At 45.8% G+C, this 23,833-nt stretch overlaps 2 protein-coding genes across 6 annotated transcripts in view; both read left to right on the forward strand.

The window, feature by feature from the left end:
• The window catches only part of THADA (THADA armadillo repeat containing), a 166,607-nt gene extending 158,447 nt beyond the window's left edge, over positions 1-8,160 (forward strand). For all 5 annotated transcript variants that reach the window (XM_071739451.1, XM_071739453.1, XM_071739455.1 and 2 more), the window contains exons 37-38: positions 5,811-5,977; positions 7,221-8,160. In XM_071739451.1, coding sequence (XP_071595552.1) covers positions 5,811-5,977; positions 7,221-7,559 — 506 coding nt within the window. In that variant the 3' untranslated portion in view covers positions 7,560-8,160. The remainder of the gene's footprint in view (positions 1-5,810; positions 5,978-7,220) is intronic.
• A 3,471-nt stretch (positions 8,161-11,631) lies between these two features.
• ZFP36L2 (ZFP36 ring finger protein like 2) lies at positions 11,632-18,492 on the forward strand. Its single transcript, XM_071739496.1, has 2 exons — positions 11,632-12,551; positions 13,136-18,492. The coding sequence occupies exons 1-2, from the start codon at positions 12,501-12,503 to the stop codon at positions 14,555-14,557; spliced, it is 1,473 nt and encodes a 490-aa protein (XP_071595597.1). The 5' UTR covers positions 11,632-12,500; the 3' UTR covers positions 14,558-18,492.
• The last annotated feature ends 5,341 nt before the right edge of the window (positions 18,493-23,833 follow it).

The raw sequence follows: 23,833 nt of genomic DNA on the forward strand, positions 1-23,833 counted from the left end.
TTCTCAGTTGTCCTCTTTTAATCTCAGTCCCAGGAGGATGATAGCACTGTAACAGTATTTGTGGAGACTGAGTAAAGGTAAACATGCCTTTACTTTCTATCTACTGCTACTGGTCTTCTTCTGTCCTGTTGTTTTTCTGGTGGCAAGACACCTGGCTGCTGCCTCATTGCAGAGCTGCACAGTTCCTACCTAGCTCAAAGTAGAACATACAAACTGGTTATTTCATCATAAGAGATTCAGTTTCCAACCTCATTTTATTTACCATGTATGTAACTCTTTGATTGGGCCAGTCAGATTTTTATCTTTTTTTTTTTTTTTTTTTTTTTTTTTTAATGAAGCCTTGTTAAGTTTTGTGAAGCCTTTGCATACAAAAGCACAGTATTTTATGTATGACATGACACTGGTGCTGGATCTGCCATCATTTGGATAGGAACTTGATCTCTTGCTTGACGTTCATCATCTTCTTGAAGTCATGTATCAGAAAACCTGAGATAAATCTCCAGTTTTGTCAAGCAGTGAGCTTTGATTTAGATGTCTATACCATGTCTCTAAAGCAGGGGTACTACCTTATTTTACCAGGGTGTTATGAGGTACTGTGTTGATAGTGATGTAGTCATATTTATATCTAAGTAAGCAGCACTTTGTGCCAAAAGGTAATAATTCTGCCAATTTGGCAGAAAATACTTTCTGTAATTTCAGTAGAAGAACTTACCCGATATGTTTTCCTTTAAATCATCCTTGCTCTTGATATACTTTTTTCTGAGGATTTCTCTTGGGACTGTTACACTAAGCTTCTGTGCAGTTTTACTTCTCGTTATGTTTGCTCTGAACACAGTATGCATTTACAAAAATTGCATTACTCTTTGATCTAAAATTAACTTTAGTTAGCAACTTCCAGTATAAAACCAATTACAAAATGCTTTGTTAGGCAAGGGGTATGTTCTGCTTTTCTATTTTGACCATATTTAATCACGATTGTCCTTAAAGTCTGTGTATATGCATCCTTTCAGTTCCCCATAGTATCACTGAGGCTTTAACAGGGAACAATTGTGTAGTTGGAGGACACGTAATAGGCTACCAGAAGAAATATTTACATCTGGCATGATCAAAGCTTTTGAAGTATATGAATGTGTGTGTGGGAGGTCTAATTTTTATGTGGGTGGATTCACAAAGACTAAAGCACTGCAGTACTTAAGCCTTTTCCCTTTATGAAAATTCACTTCCTCAAAATGAAAAAAACATGTAGTACCTGATTCTTATCTTTTGTTTTTCATTTCAAGGAGTAGTATTAATTCTTCTGCTTGTAAGTACTTGTTTAAGGCATAGAGAATTTTTTTGAATTTCAGGCCCTGTAGTGGCTTATTTAGCAAGATGCTTATCTTGCTCATGATGTTTTTGCATGCTGGAACACATACGTGTTTCAGAAATTTTTAAAATAAGGATAATTTTAACACCATTTTGATAGTCTGTAGAACTGTTGTGATAGGAGCACTGCTGTATTTTCAGTGTTCGGTAATAGCTACTTCTTCAGGTTCAGTTTCTGCTGATTTAGTCCCTGTGGCAGTAATGAGCTGTGAGCTGCTTCTGGAAATCTGTCATCTGAAATTTTTTATTCAGTTACTTGAAATAGTTACTTATGTTATGAAAGGCTATAAATACTCAGCCATCTGAATCATCTCTGTCAGTGTTTTGTTTACATGACTCTGATGGGGAAGTTCTGCACTACAGCTGACCTGAGCTAACAGCTTGCTGGACAGGGAGGTCTCTTTTTCCCTCTGGCCCCTTCCCTTGCCCCTGCTGCCCTGGGATCTCCCCTTCCCTGGCTCCCAGCTCTGCCAATCCTGGCTGCAGGGTAACCAGGCCAGCCTGCCAGCTGAGCAGAAGAACCCACACGCCAAGCTGCCTGCCAGATTCATATTCTGCTATTCTGAGCATTAATTTTCCAGGCACTCAGCAGAGTACCTGAGCTTGGCTGGAGGTGAGCATCAGGAGCCCGTGGCCCAAGGGGGTGTGGGGAGAGGAGAGCCACCTGCCCTTTTTGCCCCTGGTCAGCTTCCAGCTGCTCAGACCATTTCCTGAAGTCATAGCGTGAGTCATGAGCACAGCATCATGTGTAATGTGTGGCATCTTGAAAATCAGCCCAGTTTCATAGGCAAATGATGATGTGAGGAGTAGTTCTCATAAACAGTATATCAGTGAAGACACATACTTTATTTTTAAGACATACAGCTTTTTGTAGGTATCTTAAAAGATTCTGTACCTGCTTACAGCATCCATTGCTGTTCCTTTTAGAGCTGGAGGTCATCAAAGCAACAAAAACTTTTCTCCCCTTAAAGCATTATTTGTCTACTGAATCATGTATGTAACAAACTCTTATTTATATTTATTGCTTCAGCACTCTAAGCTTGGAAAGCTGATACACCTTTTTTGGATTCTTGATCCATCTCTTTGTTGTCCTTGTGGCAGTGCTGGTTCCCTCAATCTGATCTTGAAGTATTCTAGCATCGAATTTGTGTGAACTGGTAGCAAAGTCAGTTCATGTCCATCTACTCTGTAAGTAACAGCAGCTGAGGAAGCCATTCAGAAACCATGGAGCTGTTCCTGATGCTCTGCAGTAGAGAGATGGGATGAGATGGGATGGGAAGGAAGGAATTAATCTGCCAGAGTTTGATCTGTTGTTGAATCCATGTCTATACCTCAAGCACCAGGAACCCTCTTTGCTAGCTTAACAAACCCAAAGTAGGCAGCCTCTTACCCAAATTTTTGAAGCCTAAGTTTTAGCATTATAAAGATTGATGTTGCTTTGTCTCTGGTCTCAATCTCAGAACTGTTGCATGCATCTCTTTGATCAGTTAAATGGTGTCTGAAGTTCACAGAAGCGTGGTCAGCACCTTTTGGGTGGGTACTGTGTTCAGGGTCTTCATGGTTTTCCTGTGTGTTAGATCTCATTTATGTGGGGTTTTTTTTCCTGCATTTTTTAATACTTCTCTTTGGGAAAAAATATAAAGTATAAAATTATATATATACACAAATATGAAGTTAAATCTTATTATTTCCTTTGTTGCAACACAAGGATTTCCTACAAGATTTCTGTGCTGTGTGGTCACAAAACAACCTTTTCTGCTGTGTCAAGCTGTTGAATAACTGCTAGCAAGCAAGTTCAGCCTAAGTAGTACCTGAGCATTATTTCTTTTCCTACCTCTTGGCAGTTTCCAACATGTTCACCTAATAGAATATAGAGGCCCAAATACACGTTTAGTGGTATTTCTCAGTAGTGCAGTATTTTCATCCATGTAAAGAACATTGCCATATTTCTAATTAAGGATTTTAAGTCTTAAAAGGGAAGAAAAGCCCCAGGAAATGGCAGGTATTTAAAATATCTGCAATTGTATCTATAATCAGTCCCCCAGAGCAGCAGCTAACTTCAGGAAGACAGCATATAATAACATATTTGGGTTTTAGCTCCCAGCATCAGTTATTTTGCTAAACATTCGAATACAAATAAAATGACACCAGAAAGAGACATCATAGTAATCATCTGCTGAAAGATCATCAGAATTCAAAAGAACTTGGTTTAAAATGTGTATTTATACAAATAAAATGACACCAGAAAGAGACATCATAGTAATCATCTGCTGAAAGATCATCAGAATTCAAAAGAACTTGGTTTAAAATGTGGTTTGTAGGTGTTTGTAGCTCAGGCTCAGAGCCCTGCACTCCCACTTTGATATGTATTTTTGATAAACTGAGGACTCTTTTGATAACTCTGAGGACTGCCAGTATTTCTGAGGAGTTAAGGTCCCCATGGCACTTGAAGGAAATTCTTTTCTACCTGAGTCTAAGCAAATCAAAACAGAGAGGACAAACATTGTACCCCTATTTTATACTATGGGACTGGTACAAAGTAGGCCACAGCAACAGAGAAAGTGAACTTAAAAAAAAAAAAAAAAATTGGAAAGAAATGTCAGCAAAAACAATACCTAAAAAACCAGATACCTAAAATAAATGCTGTGGGAATGTTGCACTGCACCTCTGCAAGCTCCCTCTCATGGACAAAGCTGAGGGATGTCCTGACACAGTGAGAAGTCTTGACATGAACAAAACAGATTTGCACATTTAATTTTACTGTCTAGCAGAGCCCAACTGCATATGTAACATTATTAGTGTCACTAAGAGATTGACTGCCTGCCTTCCTGTTGCTTGCTCAAGGAGATTTCCATTTACCCTCATCTAACTCCAAGATAAAGAAGGGACCATCTGTTCTTTCTCCTTCACTCCCTTCCTTATTACCAGCCTTTGTTCTCATGGTCTCAAACACTAATTCATCCTCCCCACTGTCCTCAGTACAGTTACCTGGTCTGTCAAACACCCTGTACCCATCATTTTGTTGGTCTTAGTTGTTCCCTGCCCTTCCTTATCTGCTGGCACTGGTGTTTCCTTGGTCCTGGTGTTGTACCTTTCTTTGCTTTGCCAATGGACTCTACAAAACCCATGGGTGGCAGGAGAGCCCGTGAGGTGTTACACAGCAGGAGCCTGTGCTGCAGCTCTGAGCACGGGCTGCCTCAGCTGCAGTGCTGTGCCTCTTCCATGTCAGTGGCATTCTCCTTAGTGAGAATGCTTAAAGACACTCAGGTACAAAGCAAGGTCTGCTTTAGGTGTCTGTGTTGATTCCTCTGAGCCATTCTGACTCTGCTGTGCTGCCTGCTCACAACAGGCAGCCTTCAGGAGTGATGTGTCCTGACCATAACACTGCTTAGAAGACAGACTGTTGAGTGAACAGTTGCTCTTTTGCTGGTGACTGTGGACAAGGATGAATTTTTGCCAAAATCCATTTTACAGTAATAAGGATCTTACAGGTGCTTGTTCATTATCTCTTCTCCACTGGTCCTCTTCCTGCATCCTTAATTTAAAAAAATTAAAAAATTTAAAATTGCATAATTGTTACTAGTGGTGAGATTCATAGCTGTGAATGCAGTTGTTTAGAACTCTTGTGCAAACAGAACTTGTGGCATTTTTGTGTACTACCTGATTCAGGGCAGCCCTAGGAGCCACACAGGTAAAACAGCATCTGCCCAAATGGGAGCAGTGGGAAAGAAATAGGCTGTGGATGATGGCTTTGTGTACAGTTCTGGCATGATTTGTCTGTTTCTTTCCTCCCCAGGGAAAATATTATAGCAACCAATAGCAAAGTCTGTATAAATACAGCTCTGTGATGGTACTGAAAACAGTGCCTGCCTTTCCCTTCTTTAAGAAATTTTCCATGCCTGATCTGTCTTACACGTGTGTGCATGCCTGGGTGTATATATATATATATATATATATATACACACACACATATAGGTATATTTTATTATATAGAAAGAGACTGCACACCAGATAATGATTGATTCTATATCTCAGTTCTTTAAAAAATGTGTAACATGCTGTAGGTTTTGAGTGAATCATCAAATAAGATTAAAGGCATATCTGCAGTGTTGCAAAAACAGTCTCCATGTAATAGTGTCAGGACTGTCTCTGGAGACATTTCTAACAGACATCTTTGTATATTTAAACCCAAAGTAATGAATGTCACTACATGGGCAGGAAAAAATAATTAAGCATCAGCATTTTCAGTTGCTTAATGTATTATTTTGGAGAGAAAAAGCCCCAAGTAGCACAGAAATTAATATTAATCTAAATTTTTTGCAGTGTAATTCATCACTCTGCATGTGTTTATGTAAATTCAGTGTCTGTTCTCAAGAAATCTTTTTTGTGCTGATTTTATTTGAAAATGTTTACTATATGTTGTTATGCATATTTTCTCTCAACAGAGTTTGCACTTAGGATAGTGAATGCTCCCATGGCCTTGGATTTAGCATTTGGCATCTTGTGTGAGCTGCTGCAGCAGTGGGGACAGATCTGTGCTGGTGTCCTGATCCTCCTGGAGTGGCTGCTGGGAGACAGTGATCTGAAAAGAGACTTGGAGTCTTCAGCCCTGGTAATTTTAACACCCAGTTGCTGCCTCATGTTGGGATCACCACCTTACTGCAGTCTTGTGGTAGGAATAGAATGAAACATCTCATTTGATGAAGCCTGCTGGTCACTACTCTGGTATTAAGAGATCAGCTCCTGAATTAGGTTTAGTGGATATCTGGTATTAATTGATTTACAATTAAAAAAATAAATAAAACAAGACACATGGACAGTATTTAAAATAAATAAGTAGATTTTAATGGCTGCTTCCTGGCAATATCAGCATAAAATTAAAAAGACCAAACAAGCAAACATTGAAATAATTCAAGAGTTACTTGACAAATCGTTGTTGACTGAAACATTTTGAGGGTGTAACTAACTGCATTCAGTATCACTGCCTGCCTTGAATTTAAATTGCTGCTGTGGGTGTCAAGCACATCTCATGTTCAAGCAGTGTTATCCCAACTTCTGGCTCTTCAAATTATGTCAAATATTCAGTCACTTTGTGCCACCTTCCATATGGCTGGTTCTGTATGGCACACAAAACTGCCTCACTCTTACCAGTCTGTCTTCAGAAGGATTATTTAGATAAAGAAAAATTTTGCCATGCAGGTTGTGTGAAACAAAGTGCTATATAATACCCTGTGCTCTCTTTGTCTTGAGAAGACTGTAAAAGTCAAAATAATACTGGAAGGTAAACCAGAAGGAGCAGGAGAGGCTACATCTTTGAGAAGCTTGTTGATAGCTAATATGAACCACAAAATACATTGTGAATCTTTCTTTTCTTAAGCCTGTGGTTTAGGTATGCCTTTCTGACATTTCACTGGCTGATACAATTTTCCTTATTCATTTAATCCACTCAAAAAGCTCTGTGTTATAGCAAATTACCACACTAGTTACAGAGAAGTTTCTGTGAAATACAAGACAGTTTCACAGGGGATGGCAAGCACATGTTAAGCATTAGGACTACTATTTACTTCCTGTTTCCCAAGGGTTACACCATAACTGCCTGATTTTTGAAGGTAAAATTTCTTTGACAAAGTAGGAACCTTTTTTATTGTATTCTTTCAAAACTTTGGAAAAATTATGTAGATTAATTCTACTTTTTTTTTTTTTTTTTTTTTTTTTTTTTTGCATAAATAAGCTATTCCATTACAACCTCTTGTCATTATTTCATGATATATCTTCTTTCATATCTTTTATAACTTAATCATTATTATCAAGACCACAAGTAATTTTCTAATCATTGTGCTTTTCTTTTTGTTAAGGAAGAAGATGATTACCTGTTTGATAAAGGGGATGTCAATTTTTGGGCAGAGCAATTGACTCATGTCAGACAACTTAGTAAGCATCTTTTCCTGCTTATATCAACGACTCATCTAACTTTACCAGATCATGGAGAACTTAATCAGCTATCAAGAAGAGCACTGGACCAAGCCCAGCTTACTGAACACCTTCTTAGAGCACTACCTCCAACTCCAGAATTTACCAGAACTGCAGAATTCACAAGACTGGCTATTCAGAATGAGAGAATATTGGTCTGCCTTAAAATATTAAATCTGCTGAAGCCTGATGGTACTTGCAAAAATGAAAATGTGGAAAAGTAAATTATTGGAAGTTCATCCTTGTGGAGCTGTGCACATATTACTGGATGGGCAGGGAGACTGAATCCTAACGATGTTCAAGGAATAAGAGATTGCTAGAATGACTCCAGTAAACCTGCAAGAAGCTATTCAGTATTCACACTAAAACCACATTTTTTATAAATGAGCCCATTGATTGTTGGGTTTTTTTTGTCAGATATGCTATGGGAGATTGTTCCTTTTAAATGAATTTGCTAATTTTATTCAGCTGAGCATGGTTTATTATAGCTACTGTAGGAAGTAAAGCAGCTAAGCCTAATATTTTCCATTTATCCAGGTACAGGCCACCTGTAATTGTTACATTTATCCCACACTTTTACCTCCTGTATTTTAATACTAAGAAACGGTTGGGTTTTTTGTTCTTCTTTCAAGGTGTAGAATGGTAATTATTAATGTAGTATCTTCTAATTTTATTTTTAAAGTGTTTTTAAGAGAAAAGAAACAAACCTTAGCTTTTTTGTCCATGACAATTTTTAGACTGCATTTTAAATTTCACTGCATTTTCCTCTGTCAGAGGGCAAGGACTCTCACTTTGGTAGTAACCTCACTTTGGACATGGAACCAACATTGGTTATGCTTCTGCATCCCTTTTTTCCTGTAAATCTAATAGCTACTTTCATAAAATCACTCTGAAATTAAGACCTCCACGTTCGAAGCAAAGCAGCTGTTGCATGGTGAAAAAAAGTTTCCTCTTCCCTTCAAAACACCTCACTCTGCAAGCAGTTTTCCAAAGTTAGGTCCTAACTCAGAGGATTTGGGTCCTCGGAGGTGGAGCCAGGGGTGATGCTGAGCTCAGGTTCAGGAGGTGCTGTCACCAGCGCCCGGGGTGGGGAGCAGCCCCGGTGCTCGGCAGTGTCGCTGGACGAGACAAAAATACTTGCCGTGCTTCGCGAGTGTAATTTAGCTGGGAACGGAAACGGGGTTTCAAAGGGAAAAGAAGACTTTGAGAATAAATTTTAATAAATATTTTAATGGGGGACGTAACGTTCCCTTCGCCAGGGGCTGCCCGCCCTCCTCCGCACGCGGAGGAGCGGCGTGCCCAGTAAGCGACTGGTTTGCTCTGGGTCTCTCCCCGTAATGTGCACTATCGCGGGGCAGTCGGGCATCCCGGTGACGATTATCGCGATAGTCGCTCCCCCTCCCGGCGCCAGGGGAGGCCGCAGGGGAACGGGGGAGGACGGGGGGGGCTCTGCCTGGGGCGGCGCGCGCCCAGCAGGTGGCGCTGCAGCACCGCCATAGGCGCCATCGCGCCCCTTGAGTGCTCGGGGTCTGGAGGAGGAGGGGAAGGGCCGGGGTCATCCCCAACCTCGCCTGGCTCTGGGGAAGCCTCCCCCGTGTGCTGGGGTCCGGGGGAGCCTCGCCAGAGTCTGTGATCACCTCAGCAGGGCTTGGCTTTACCTGTCTGGGTGCTGCGGTGCCCGCCGCTCCAGTTCTAATAGAACCTGATGTAGGTCGGGATCAGCTTCCGAATTAGGTTTAACGGGTATCTGAAAACCGAACACGGTAAAGTCACTACTACTACTAAAAAAATAATAATAAAAATTTTAAAAATGCATTTAGAAACGAGTTTAAATGCATTCTCTAAGTTTCCAGTATTCAGTTACTGTAGGTTCTTATGTAAGTAATTTACAGTGGAACTTGAGATTTCAATAGGCAAAAGGGAAATGCTGGAATCTGAGAAGAAAAGATGTTTCACAGAACACACACGACCCGATGTAACAAGCCACACTGTGAGTTAAGCTAAAAATTAATTTGTTTGCGTCTGTTCTCAGCTCCTGGGGAAAAAGAATAGCCCAGATTGTGTCTGGAAGCCACTCTTAAAAATAGTCAAGACCTGTGCAATTAATTAACAGCTGCTGGTTCTGCCACACCTTGCCAACATTTTTGAACTAGTGTAGCAACAGCTTTTATAGCAGAAAACAAACAGAACTTTATGTAGTATCAAAATTACGGCGTGGTTGTGTGACCTTGCTTGTGTCAGTGGTTACCATAAGCCTACCTCGTAACACTGCTGCTTTTTTTGTTTAATTCGGTGGAATTTAATGGGGATATGCATTTACAGTATCAGCAAATGGATAAATGCAGGAAGGGAACAGTATAGTAGTAGATCCAGTGACCAAAAAACTTAAGTAACTTTGTGAAGCCTTGAGGACTTGGTTAATCAGTAAACCAAATAGCTCGAAAACTGTCTTCCTTATCATGGTTTTAAAATGCTGCTGAAACCTCTGTCATTCTGCCGTCGTTTATAGAGAGCAAATAAAAAAAATTATATTGGCGCGCATACATTTCACCACTCACTGCTGGTGACCCGAGTTACTATATAACTACTCAATCAAGAACCTTTAAACCCCAAGCAGCAATTGCAGAAGAGAGTTAAAATCTTATGCTCGAGTACTTATCTGCCGTGTTTGATCAAGCCAATTTACCAAAGTATTTCTCCAGATGACGATGACACATTGCTCCTTGCCTGATTATCATCATCAGCTGTTTACCCGGTTCACTTGCGGGCGGGGTCTGCTCTGAAGGTGATGTTTTCACCACAGAGATGGTTGGGAGGAGAACGAGTTTGATCGGGGGCCACTTCGCGAGCGAAATGCGAGTGGGCCGGGGAGGGAGGAGGTTAAGGGGAAAGATGCGCGGTGATGGGGAGGGATGCACCTTACTGCTCGCATCCGCCTCAGGTGGCTGCGCGGAGCTGTAACCCCTCCGCGGGGCTGGAGCTGGGACACGCAAGGAAGAGGGGAAGCTGAATTTTGTTGTGGGATGCTCAGATAAGGCAAAGCTGCTTCTCTGCGGAGCGGGCACTAGGGGGTGGCAGATCCCCGCGCAGCCGGGCGGGAGGAGGGACGGGCGGGAAGAAGGGTCGGCCACGCCGCTTCCAAAATTGCCCCGCGAACGGGGGGGCTCGCTTCAGGGAAGTGCCGAGATACGGGAAGAAACGAGCTGCAGGCATTTTATCCTGTAGCTCCTCGTCTTTGCCGGGCGTTTGGGTTTGGTGTTTGTTCTGATTTTGGGGATTTTTTTGGTTGTTTTTTTTTTTTTGGGGGGGGGGGGGTGTTGTTTATTTGTTTTCCCGGAGGGGGTAGGGGGTGCTCTTCGCTCAGCCCTAACGTGGCAGGCCATGGACTTGTTCCTCCGAGGGTGACGGCTCACAGGCGGGGCCCGGGGGGGGGGGGGAGAGGGGGACGGGAAGAGGCCGCCCTGGTGCTGCCCCCGCCGGTCTGGACGGCCGCGTTTGCACCCGCCGGGTCCCGCCCGCCACCTCCCCCTTTGTTCCCCCCTGCAGCCTCGGGGGAGAGGAGGGGGGGGGGGGGAGGGGAGGAACCACATGATGGGAGCTCGAACCGCATGGCGTTGGGGGGGGGGGGGGGAAGCAAGTGTGAAAAAGCTCCGTGAACTGCTCTAATAACCCACTCCCCCAGCCTCCCCTCCTCCCTCCCTCGAAGTTGCTTTCCTTTGCAAGTGTGTTTTCAAAGCGCCGGGTTCCTGCTGACGTGGTCAGATTTGCACCCTTGGATTTCCAAGGGCCTGACATTCCAGCTCGGAAGCTAAAGAGGATCAAACGCCTCTGCTCGCTTGAGCAGCAGTAAAACTTTACACGTCCCTCCGTTTTCCCCTTCCCATTTGTCCCGGAGCTAAGCAAACGCGGGAGGGGACAGAGAGTGCAGAAGCGCTGCCTCCGCCACTGTTCCCACGTCGTGTTTGCGCAGCCTTATCAGCACCGGAGGGGGAGGGAGGGCGGAGGTGTTTTTGCACGCCGACTCCGGCCCACTTTGCGAGGCAGCACTCTCCCTGCCCGGCGAAGGACCTCTCCTTGCCCCCCCCGGCAGGGACCTGCCGCTGCCTTCCTTCCCGTCCCGGCAGTGGGGGCTGCCTGGCGGGAAGGCTCTCGGGGCGGCGGTGCAGCTGCCGGGCTCGGCCAGCGGCTGGCGCAGCCCGACGGGTCACAAGATCTCGGAGCTGCCGGGCCGCGGCGGGGTGTAGGAGGGAGCACGGGAGGGGTGTGGGGCGGGAGGGTTGCATATCAGCCCGGTTGGTGCAAGGTTAACACCACCTCGTTTGTTCACCAAGCTCTCCCACGCAGAAAAACATAAAAAAAAACCAAAACCCGAACTCTGCAAGAGGGGAGAAGCGGTGGTTCCTGCAGCCCGCCCCGCCGGTCGCAATGGGACAGCGCGGGCCCGACCTTTGTTTCAAACCAATTACGTGGCAAAAGTTTATTTTCGGTGGGGCGGGAGGAAGCCGTGTCCCCGCCGCTGCCGCGCCTCTCCCCGCGGCACTGCGCTCCCGCCTCCGCTCGGCGGCACTCGCCGCTCGCCCGGGGAGGATGCCCGGCGGCTGTGCCGGCTATTCCCGGCTCCCTTTACGGGAGGCTGGGGCCGCGGCAACTGCGGGGGCGCCGGGGGTTTGGAGAGGGGTGCGAAGAAGAGCGCTTCGCAGGGACCTCCGCCTGCTCCGCTGTCCCCGCACCCGGCTCAGGGGTACTGGTGCGGAGGACGTGCAGCGCACCAGAGCTGCTTCTCCTCACTAACGCACCCAGCAACTCCCGGCTCTCTACAAAACTTAGGGCGGCCCGGCCGGTCGAGGCGGGCCGGGGCGGGCCTGTCGGGGCGGGCGGAGCGGAGCAGGGCGGGCGGAGCGGGGCACCGCCCCCGCGGGCCGCGGCGGCGGCGTTTATATGGGGGCGGCGCGGGGCGCCGCGGAGTTCCCGCAGTTCACCCGCTGCTGTGCAGCTGCTGTCGCCGCTTCGGCCCGGCACCCGCCACCCCGCCGGGAAGGAGACGGGACCATTTCGGATCTCAAGCAGACGGCCCTCTCCTATCTAGTCGTGGCTTTACCAAATCCTCCGAAGAGAGCGGGATCTTTCGGTCCTTCCTGTATTTCCGACCATTACAGGATCTAGAAATGTCGACGACACTTTTATCTGCCTTCTACGACATTGACTTCTTGTGCAAGGTAGGAAGGAGCACGGTTTCCCAGGCGCGACACGGGCGGCCGGCGCTGGGCCGGGGTCCGCAGGGCAGCGCTCCCGGCTGCTGGGGCAGGGGACGCGTGGCTGTCGCTGCGGACGGACCCGCCTGACAGCTGGCCGGGTTGAAGCAGTGCGGGTCATGCTGCGAGGCGGCTGATGCAAGGCTGCGCGCCTCGCACGGGTGTGTTGCACTCTCGACAGGGCGGCTTAGGGGGTGGTTTTTATGTGAAGTTGCAGAGCCGCCGAGCTGCTCGCAGGCGCTCGGTCGCAAGTGTTGCGCGGCCGAGAGGAACTTTTTAAAAGTTGTGGACGTAGCAAAGCCTGTAAGGGGGCTGCTGCCACGCCAGCGCTTCCTGCAGACCCACTTTAGGTGCTGGCTGAGCGGCACGACCTCCGCCCCGACCCCCGGCAGTGCCCGGCGGTGCGGCGGAGGGGCCGCCTGGCCCCCGCGGCGGTGGGCTGGCGGTCACCATGCAACACCCTCTCTATCTCTCTTTCTCTCTCTCTCTCCCGCTCCCTGTCTCCCCCGCCCCCTCCCCTCCTGCCTTCCCTTCCCCCGCCCCGGCAGACGGAGAAGTCCCTGACCAACCTCAGCAGCATGCTAGACAAGAAGGCCGTGGGGACCCCGGTGACCCCCCCCAGTTCCAGCTTCGCGCCGGGCTTCCTGCGGCGGCACTCGACCAGTAACCTGCCGGCGCTGGCCGGCGGCTCCAAGTTCCCCAGCCCCACCGGCTCCAGCTCTTCCTCCACCTCCTCTTCCTCCTCCTCTTCCTCCTCCTCGTCGTTTAGCAGCCTGAAGGAGACGGGCTCCGGCGGAGGCGGCGGCAGCAGCAGCCCCACGGCCCTGCTCAACAAGGAGAACAAGTTCCGGGACCGCTCCTTCAGCGAGAACGGCGAGCGCAGCCAACACCTCATGCAGCAGCTCCAGCAGCAGCAGCAGGCGGCGGCCGGCAAGGGGGGCGGCTCCGGCGGCGGCGGCGGGGCCCCCATCAACTCGACGCGTTACAAGACGGAGCTGTGCCGCCCCTTCGAGGAGAACGGCGCCTGCAAGTACGGCGAGAAGTGCCAGTTCGCCCACGGCTTCCACGAGCTGCGCAGCCTCGCCCGCCACCCCAAGTACAAGACCGAGCTCTGCCGCACCTTCCACACCATCGGCTTCTGTCCCTACGGCCCGCGCTGCCACTTCATCCACAACGCCGACGAGCGCCGCCCGGCGCCCGGCGGGGGCACGGCCGCCCCCCCCGCCTCCCCCGCTGCGGCGGGGCCGCACCACCACCCGCACCACCCGCCCCCGCACCCCGCCGGCAGCACCGGCGACCTCCGCGCCTTCGGCCCCCGCGACCACCAGCTGGGCGGCGGCTTCGGGCACCCGCGCGGCGGCGAGCGGCCCAAGCTGCACCACAGCCTGAGCTTCTCCGGCTTCTCCGCCCACCACCAGCACCATCACCAGCACCACCACCCGCACCCCCACAGCGCCGCCCCGCCGCCCCCGCCCGGCAGCCGCCTGGACGCCGCCCTGCTGGAGAGCCCCGGCGGGTCGCGCACGCCGCCGCCTCCCACCTCCGCCTCCTACTGCGAGGATCTGCTCTCGCCGCCCTGCGCCAACAACGCCTTCGCCTTCTCGGGGCAAGAGCTGGGGAGCCTCATCGCCCCCCTCGCTCTCCACGGCCAGAACTTCGCCGCTGCCGCCGCCGCGGCCGCCGCCGCCGCCGCCTACTACCGCTGCCAGCAGCAGCCGCCGCCGCCGCCTCCCGGAGGGGGTTGCCCGCCGCCCCCCGCCTCGCCGCCCTTCAGCTTCCAGCCCCTCCGCCGCCTCTCCGAGTCGCCCGTCTTCGACGCGCCGCCCAGCCCCCCGGACTCCCTCTCCGACCGGGAGAGTTACCTGAGCGGCTCCCTCAGCTCCGGCTCCCTCAGCGGCTCCGAGTCTCCCAGCCTGGACTCGGGCCGCCGCCTCCCCATCTTCAGCCGCCTCTCCATCTCCGACGACTAAAGGGGCCGGCGCCCGGCCCCCCGCGGCTGCCGAGCAAGTAAGTTAACGAGCGAAGAAACCGAATCCTCTTTCTTTTTTTTTTTTTTTTTTTTTTTTTTTTAATATATCTATCTATATATATATACACCGAGAGCTGAACAAAAGAAAAAAAAACAAAAAAAGCATTTTGCAAAAGGGCAAATGACACGAACTGAACAAACCTATTTTTATAGAGAGACCTTGGAAGAAGGGGATTTTTCTTTCGGGGTTTTTTTTGGTTTTTTTTTTTTGTTGTTGTTCTTTGGAGACAAGTTATGCACCAGCAGCAGCCATTCCATCTGTGTTAGAAAAAAAAAAAAAAAGCATTAGAAAAGACGCCACCAGAAAGCAACAAACAATCCGGGGAGTGTGAGTCCTGCCTGTCCAGCTCCTCCAAACCTTCAGACACACAAGAAAAAAGTTACAAACTAGTTTTTCTTTCAATCCAGTTCAAATAAAAACACAGAACATACTAAACCTATAAGCTTTTATACGAAAAAAACAAGAAAAATCCAACATCCTGCCAAGAATATGCCTTGATAACAACCTTTTTTTATATATCTATATATTATTATTATAACAAATGCTAAAATCTTCATTCCAAAGTTTAATATTGGTTCCATTGCCACCACTTAGTGGATGTTTGGCTTAGAACAATTTTTTTGTTGTTGCTTTATTTGGAAGCACTCAACTGAGTTTAGTTTGTAATTGTTGGAGAATAACTGCTGATTTTTTTAATTTTTTTTAGCTGTTTGAGTTGATTGCATGAATGAGTCACTGCACACAACTCAATATGAAACTATTTAACTTATTTATTATCTTGTGAAAAGTATACATTTGGTAATTTGTTCATACTGTATTTATCGGGTATGATGAAAAGCAATAGATATATATTCTTTTATTATGTTTAAATTATGATTGCCATTATTAATCGGCGAAATGTGGAGTGTGTTCTTTTCACAGTAATATATGCCTTTTTGTAACTTCACTTGGTTATTTTATTGTAAATGAGTAAAATTCTTAATTTAAGAGATTGTATGTAATATTTATTTCATTAATTTCTTTCCTTGTTTACGTAAATCTGAAAGATTGCATGGTTTCTGTATAGAAATCGGTCTCGATGCTGTGGAAGTAGTTTGAGGAATTTCTATGGTTTTTTTTTTTTTTTTTTTTAGAATGTAAATGGTTGTAGCCCGTCCGAGTTGAAAAACAAACGAGAGAAAAAAAAAAAAAAAAACCACCAACAAAAAAAGACTGACTTAGCAATCAGACTTCAAAGTGGCAAACCTAATTCTGACTTGTTTAAAGTAACCAAAAAGTGTTTTTGTTGCCTAACTCCACCAGTCACACTGTGATATAGTCTCAAAGTATGTAGCAATAATTGGGGGTCCCAGTATTACGTCTCACAGTGCCTTCTTGAGGGTCCATGCTTGCCTTAAATATCTCTCAACCAAATAAGTGTTTTTCTTAATGCTTGAGATAATTTGAATGTAGGGATGGGTTTTTAACTACAGCAAAATTTCACCACTCTTTAATTTATAGAAATGGAGGCCATCTTTGGATCTGAAACTTTATACAGTACATGAACGTATCTTGTTTAATTTTTCATTTAATTCCAAAACTTGTAATTTTTATTTTTCCTTATGTAGGGAGAGTCGGGAGTTTGCCAAAACTCTCTTGGACGGTGGATGAATGAACAGTAGCTTAGTTTTGTTTGTACATAGGTACAGATTGAGCACTATGTACTCTTTTTGGACTACTTTAACAGAAGTATGTTTTGAATGTAACTAAAGGATAAGTCAACTTGAGTTGTAATATATTTTTCGGGAGTCAGTTCACTACAAATTGTGTGAGACTGTAAACTTTGTACTGTAAATGTTTTGTAGTTCTCCCAATAAAATTTTTTGGAAAAAAAAAAAAAAAAAAAAAAAAAAGGCCAAGTAACCCTCACACTGTTGAAGCCCCGTCTGCCAGGCAGCCAGTGTTCCTTGCTAAACACCATCACCCCCCCTGCTCCCCTCCTCTCCAGTCCCAAATAAGTCTAGCTACAGATTAACCAGTTTGCACCGCAGCTCCAGTCCACTCCTTCAGCAATCGCTGGTTGGCAGCCAAAGCTAATAAATGCTTCCAGAAGGTTCAGGAGTGTTAGTGGTGTGCTATATTCTTTTTTTTTTTTTTTTTTTTTTCCTTCCCCAAGAGGGTAAAGGATCAAACCTTTGCTGTTCATAGCTTAACAGCTGGAGTGGAAAAATCCTAGTAATGGCACTTATCAATCACATCGCTTATGGGGATGCATGAGAATGCCATTAGCCTTCCTGGCCTGTTTGGGGTAAGGAGGAAATGGCAGTTTGGGTAATAAAAGGCATAATTGAGGTTTACCCTTTGTCCCAAAAGCTTTGTTCCTCTTCACTTGCAGGAATGTGGACTTCTGCCTCATTGCTTCCATCAGCTAGTTGAGGGTGTTAATCAGGCTAGCATTAAACTAGCATTAAACGTGTTAATCAGTTTTCAGGGAATGGGTTCTAAACAAATTACCTTTCTGAGAGTATATTTATATAACAAAATACTTGGTAGCCCAGGGGCTGCGTGCTCATTAAAACTGAAGGAATTTTAGCTACTAACTCCAACAGCTTGGTCCCTTATTTCAATCAGTCCCTTAAACTTCAAGTTATGATTTCTACAGCCTTACTTTTGTTCTTTTGTCATCCTAATAATAAATGTTGTTAACATTATGGCATCTGTCTGCTGCTTGGACTGCCACAGTACTTGCTATAAATACAAGGTAGAATGTAATATCAGTGCCATATGTTTGTGTAACAAACCTTGGACTGACTCTTGGTTTAAAATTAAAACAAACGTAAGCAATGTATGACAACAGAGTCCTTCTACAGCAATCAGACGTTTTTTATGGATCAGTCCCATGTTAATGCTCAGAATTGCTCCCTTTGGTTCTCAAGCCAATTTCTTAATAAACGTCTTTTTGGCACAGCAGAACTGAGCACCACCAGCTCCTACTCTGGACATCCCCGTCACAGGTACCATGGCTGCAAGGAGGAGACATTTGCTAGGATTTCACAGGAACAGAGAGTAGCTGTTGGTTTGACTGGTGTCTTAAGCTGATGTCTGAGCTCGCTTTCGGGATTTCGAAACTTCATTGTCAAACTAAACTGGCGTTAATTTAGAGTGTGTGTCTCATTTAGTTTCAGACTTTCTTCTCTAGATAATGTTTCCTTCTCTCGCTTGCCCACCTCTTCCCTTGAGCCTGCCTTTTTCCTGCCACAGTTGAAAAGGGCTTTATTTATTGCTGTATTTCACTTATCTAGGACAGCTGTACTCCATCAGCACAATACTTTCATCTTCCCTGCGGTTTTCTGTTGGTTGAACAGAATCTGGGTGAGGGTGCTGGGGTTGGCTTCAGTGCTTCCTGGCTGGAAGATGACTTCTGAAAGCTTCATGGCAGCTGCCTCACATGAAACACAACAGCATTTTGTGCACTGAAAAGGCTGCCAGGGTGAGATGGGGGCTGCCAGTGTCTCCCAGTGGGCTGGAGTGGGGCCTGAGCCACCCATTGCTCTGCTCCAAGTGAGCAGTGCTCCCAGGCCACCCCTCCTGCCTCCCGGGTGGGTTGTAGGGCAGCAAAAAGTGTGCTGCAAAACAAGCTGTGGCAGCACTGTGTGCCACTGTTCAGAAAACCAGAAGTCCTTGAACTGGGAAGATAAGTGTCCGTTTTCTCGTGCTGCACAATCAAGTGTTAACCTTTAAACTGGTGACTTATGTTGTTGATTTAAGCAAACGTTCTCTTGCTTTCGTTTCTAAATTCAGCAGAGCATGTGAAGCTGGTTGGACCATTCAGAAATTTCCTGATACCTTGCAATAAATTGATAAACTCTGCACAAAAATAAACTGTTATTCTTTGAGAGCTTTGTAAGGCCTGCTGCTGCCCATTAGAGGTGTGATGTTTCTCTTGGTGGCTGTGGCACTTAAAATGACTGAGGATCTGGAAAATGGGGATTTTTCTAGTTACTGGCTAGAACAGAGTCTTGCATGCTTATTCAATTGATAGTGTAAAAGAAATTGCAGACAAGACTTCAGTTTGTAGGAACAGATGTTACGGTATAGATCTTGAAATAGGATTTTATATGGCTTGGTGTGACATCGTTCCCCCCTCCCCCCTCGTTAGGGGATTTTCAAATGTATCAAATCAGCAGGTTTGATTTTTACTCCCTAGTCCTCTCAGGTTCTTGGAGGCTTCTGATTTGTTTGGGTTTTCTCAGTTTTCCTCCTTTTGGCAGACCGGGTGTGCTTTTCACTGGTGCTTTGAGGTTTGCTGTCTGACACAAGGTAATACAGAAAGTAAACCTGATTCAGCACAGGGCCACGTGGGTTGCACACTACCAAAAAATAGTGCCAGCAGTGTGCCACAAAGCACAGGAATGTTGCTCTTTTCTTAGAGCATCATGGCTGAAGCCTGAGCAGATTTCTCTGTGCCCCCAAACTTAACCCCTGTTCAAGTGTAGAGGCTGGAGTTTCAGCATGGTTTGGGTCACTTGTGGAAGAGGCCTTGTGGCCACTGGAGGCTCCTCTTCCTGCTACACTGCTGAGTGAAGGACACAGCAAACCAGTACCTCAGCAGATAAAGGACAGGCAGAGGATGAGCCCTTCTTCAGAATATAATTTCAATGTCCAATGCAACTCTTAGATTACTTTGGAAAAAGAAATTATTGCCTTTCTCCCATTTTTCATCCCCGTTCCATCATAATTAGGTGTGCAACTTGGATTTCTTTTTTTTTTTTTTTTTTTTTTTTAAGGGTACATCTGACAATCTTATTTATAAAGATGGCCCCATATTTATTTATTTATTTATTTGTTTTATTTTGCTAGTGTGGCATTAAAGCTAAGGGACTTGTACTAGATGTTTTTAGTTGTGTAGTTTGTCTTTTCTTTTTGACCTTGAGTGTGAATCTTGCTTGACAGAGCTCCAGGCAGTGATGCCCTCTCATTGATAAGATAGCTCATTTCAGGTTTTGCCTGCTGAGCTTACAGACCTTGGCAGCACATGAATGCTGAAAATTGAAATTTCGCTTTTAGACCCTTCAGCTTAAACTCAGTTCCTCGGTAGCTTAACACAAAGATCCTGGATTTCCCACTTTGTTGCATCTGAAGTGTAGTTACATCATCCCTTCTGCCAACCCTGCAGCTGGTTGGTACCTGCCCAGAGAGGGGCAGGAATATCCTGAATGACCACAGCCAGACCTGTAAGGCCTCATCAGCTAAAGAGCTAAGTGGAGGGTTGGAATGAAAATGATATACTGGAGGTGATGTAGCAGGTTGCCTCCACCAGAAGAGAGCAGTTTCTCCTCTCTGTCCCATCCCTGAGCTGGTTCAGGTCCTGGATTCATCAGAGCACCCCAGCACCCTGCTTGTACCATGTGGCTGGGGGTGGGTGCATGGTCCACTCCACTCACTCTGAGGCAGCTCCAAGCCTTTGCCACCTCTGCCTGGAGGCTGTTGCATTTTATTAAGCAGGCAGCAAGGAAAAAGTGTTTTCTGCTGGGGTAGTGTTGAAGCAAGTCAATGAGGAGTCTGGTGAGTTTCAGTGCTGCTGCCAGGGAAGGAGGAGGAGGTAGAGCCCTGCATCCTGGGGAGGAGGCAGGAGTGACAGGATGGGTATCTCCCCACCGAACTGCTAGATTGGTTTATTCCTCCTGTCTGGGTTTTGCTCAGTTTGGAGAAACATTGTTTCCTCCACAGTTCTTCTGGAAATTCTTGGCATCCATTGTAAAACCATTTTCCTATATTCGTGATTATAAATTACTCACATAGAACTTGACTATTTCTTTGACAGGATACTGACGTTTAAGGGAAGGCTCAAATCAAGACAGGGCTCAGTCAATGTGAATGTATCTCTGAATAGTTATTTTGTCTGGTTTACTGGAAATCAAATAATGGTTGTGTGGCAAAGCTCTGCATTGTCTGAGAAGTTGTGAATGTGGAAGGAAACACTTGTTATCAGTTGGCATAGATTTAACAGGTTGTGTTTTTTGCAGCATATCTACTGAAAGGGCTAATTTTTAGGGCTAACTCCTTTATTAATATTAAGAATTTAATATTGGAGAACAAGGTGGAGGAATGAGATTCCTCCCTTGAGGTCTAAAGGGCCTTGTCTATAAAAAGGCTTTTTTGTCTCAAAGCTCAGTCAAACAGGTACAAGTCATGTCATCTCTCCTTTCAAAGGGGTATAATGGATGTATTAATGGAGACATTTTGGGGTGGACCCCCCCAAAATTTGCATTCCTGAGGAAAGCAGGCAAAATTACCCTGACAAATCTCCTCTCTGTTGCTGAAGAGGGATAGATGACATCTGCTGAGTAATTTCTATTCTGTACACCATCTGAGAAGGAAATACAGGGTAATTTAAACCCCCTTTTTTTCTACCATGGTTAATAACATAAACAGGGAGCTGGATATGCTGAAATCTAAATACGAGGGTCCTATATCAATGGATTATTACCTTATCTTTTCTGAATGATGTTCACCTGAATACCTGAAATCATAATAGCTACTCAAGATAAGAACTGGAGAGAAATTCAATAACAGTAAGAGGCCTGGTAACTTATGTGATCTTGATTAGCCTTCAGCTGTGCCTAAATGCTGGAAAAGGATTCCCTGTACTGTATGCAAAGGGAGCTGAACAGCACTGTGGAAACCCTGCCCTCCTTGCAAAGGAATACTAACAACTGGCTTTGGTTATAATTAAGGCTTTATTGTGTACACACACACACACACACATATATATATATATGTGAACCTTCTGACTCTTCCACAGGTGACCATTTTTTCACCTTAATTTTTGATTGCTTAACAATCCCAGCTTTCCTGCCTGTGGATGGTCAGTAGCTCTGCCTCTGGCTCTGGTCTCAGAGCTCTCCCTGGCCAAGGGTGGTGTTGGGAGGGGCAGCAGATGCATCTGTGACTCCTTTAAATACTGCCTAACCTGAAACCGGACTTGGTACTATTAGTCGAGTCCCTAATCCAGCTAATGGCACTGGGTGGTGGTTCCCTCTCCCTCTGGGTGAGTGAGCAAGGGGAAGGGAGAAGCGGAACCGGGGCCCCTGCCGCTTCCCGCCCTGGGGGGGATCCCTGAGCTGCCCTGAAGCCTCGCTTGCTGCGGGTGCTGCGGTGGAAACTGCCTCACAGGGAAGGTGCAGGGATCTCCTCCTGGGGCAGCAGAGCCCCGGGTCAGTGTTGTGCTGGGGATGAGGGGAAATTGTTTGTTGTGCTGGATGCCGTTCGGCCCTGCCCCAGCAGCCTGAGGTGGGAGGGTTCCACCCAGGGAACCTCTGCCCTCGTGTTAGGAAAGCTGAGCAGCGAGCTGTAAATCGTGGGAGATGAATTGGGTGTTGACAAACACTATTTTTCAAAGGTCAGATGAGATGAGGAATGCAGTGATTTGGCAATCTAAAGGAACACTAACCCTAAAAAGAGAGGAACTTGTTTTCTGCAAGATCAGTTCTCTGATCTGTATTCATCCCATGGCTGAGGAGCAACAGCAGGAGGGAGGGCAGAGGCTTGGACCTCTGCTTTTAGTACCTCTGCTTTCAGCATCGCTGCAGCTTCATATGGTCTTGAAATGCCTGTGAAACCGTGGTCTCAGTGATGTTCTGTGGGCTTTTATCTGAATACATGGTTAAAACCCCAGGATGTATCAAATGATACCCAGGGAACAGAGGGAGGCAAAGCCTATGCAGCAGACTCTGTTGACCTTCCTAGAGCTGAACCTGAACACTTTGCTTCAGTTTGGGTGTTTTATGTTTGGGGAGGTGTGGCTGGAGAGATGAGGGAGGTGCATGGAGTTAAGGGGAAGCCCTTAAGGGGAAGAGGTGCACGTTTATGGGCTAGTGTCAGAGTATACGCCAGGTCATGACTTCTCCTGTCCACTCAAAATATTTCCTGTGGTAACCTGCATCTTAAAATTAAATTCAAAGTGGAATTCAGAGTTCATAGCACAAAAGTTTAGTATTAACTGTTTGCTTCAAGAGAACTGCAAAGCAAGTAATAAGAATCTTACTTTACAGGGTCTACCTCCATCTGGAAATATAAGGTAAGCTAAAATGTCAGGCTGTCGTTTAGCAGCTGCCACATTTGCAATGGATGCTTTTTGATGACTGGGAACAAAGCATGGAGCTGGTGAATATTTCCAGTAATAAAACTCTTCAACTTTCTCAAATGATCAATGATAAGAAGTTGGAGGAATGATACACATATCTCCACCTTTACCAAAGAAGATAACAGCAGCTCATAAAAAAGTTTCTCTCTATTTTCCCATCCAATAGTAGATTCTGGCACATGATCAGGGAAAACTGTGTATTGGGTTGATATGACCAAGAGTAACATGTCCCAAAAGTTCAGTACCTGGGGAGTTGGTAAAGCCTGGTGAAAACGATTCTTAAAGTGCTTACAGAAATGCAACCTGACTGGTGAGTACCATCTACTGTTGCAAGACTAAGGGTGAGAGATTTAGAAAGGCATTCTTTCAAGCCACTGGTAAATACAAGCTCTCAGATATATAATATCTGTATATGCATTGTGTATCTATATATATATATACAGAGATATATATGTATAAATATAAATACTGTAAACAATGGTATATATAATGTATGTATAATGGTGTATACATTTGGCAATACTAAACTTCTGATCCTGGGGGCAGCCACTTGTAGTTTAATATGGAATAGGTGCTGTTAGGTTGGTAGGAACAAATAAAATGTGATGATGAATAAATCGTTAATATATAAAGGTGGTAAGTTTAGATGAATCTTACAGATTGATTTCTTAAAATACCTGTTACCAAAACCTCTGGAACACTGACACATCCACTTATGTTTTATGTCCTGAAAAACAATGTTTAGGTGTGTGTCACCATATTCTCAAGAAGCTCTTGCTCTGGCAGAGGCACCACCTGTTGTCAGAGTGACTGTAGCCCTTGCCCAGGAGATAGCAGCAGGAAAGTACTCCCAGCTTGCTCTCAACACTCAAAACTGGGAAGAATTACACTCAGAGTGTAGCTAGGATTGCATCTGGGAGAGACTTCTTTTGGGATGGTAAATCCAAGATCCTGCTCAGTTCCTTACAGGAGAGGTATTTGTATTACTCTAGCATGTCAGACATATTAACTCTTGGTTTCTCTGATTTTGTTTTATTCAGAAATACTATTTACTCTTCCAGAAAATGCTCCAGGAGTCACTGACATGGAGA

Source organism: Heliangelus exortis, chromosome 3 (assembly GCF_036169615.1).
Source record: "Heliangelus exortis chromosome 3, bHelExo1.hap1, whole genome shotgun sequence".
Lineage (NCBI taxonomy): Eukaryota > Metazoa > Chordata > Aves > Apodiformes > Trochilidae > Heliangelus > Heliangelus exortis.

What these genes read in the sequence shown, in the direction of transcription:
- ZFP36L2 (XM_071739496.1), top strand. Translation starts at nt 12,501, where the DNA reads ATGTCGACGACACTTTTATCTGCCTTCTACGACATTGACTTCTTGTGC. An exon ending in ACATTGACTTCTTGTGCAAG is followed by an intron (nt 12,552 to 13,135) that starts GTAGGAAGGAGC and finishes CCGCCCCGGCAG; the next exon opens with ACGGAGAAGTCCCTGACCAA.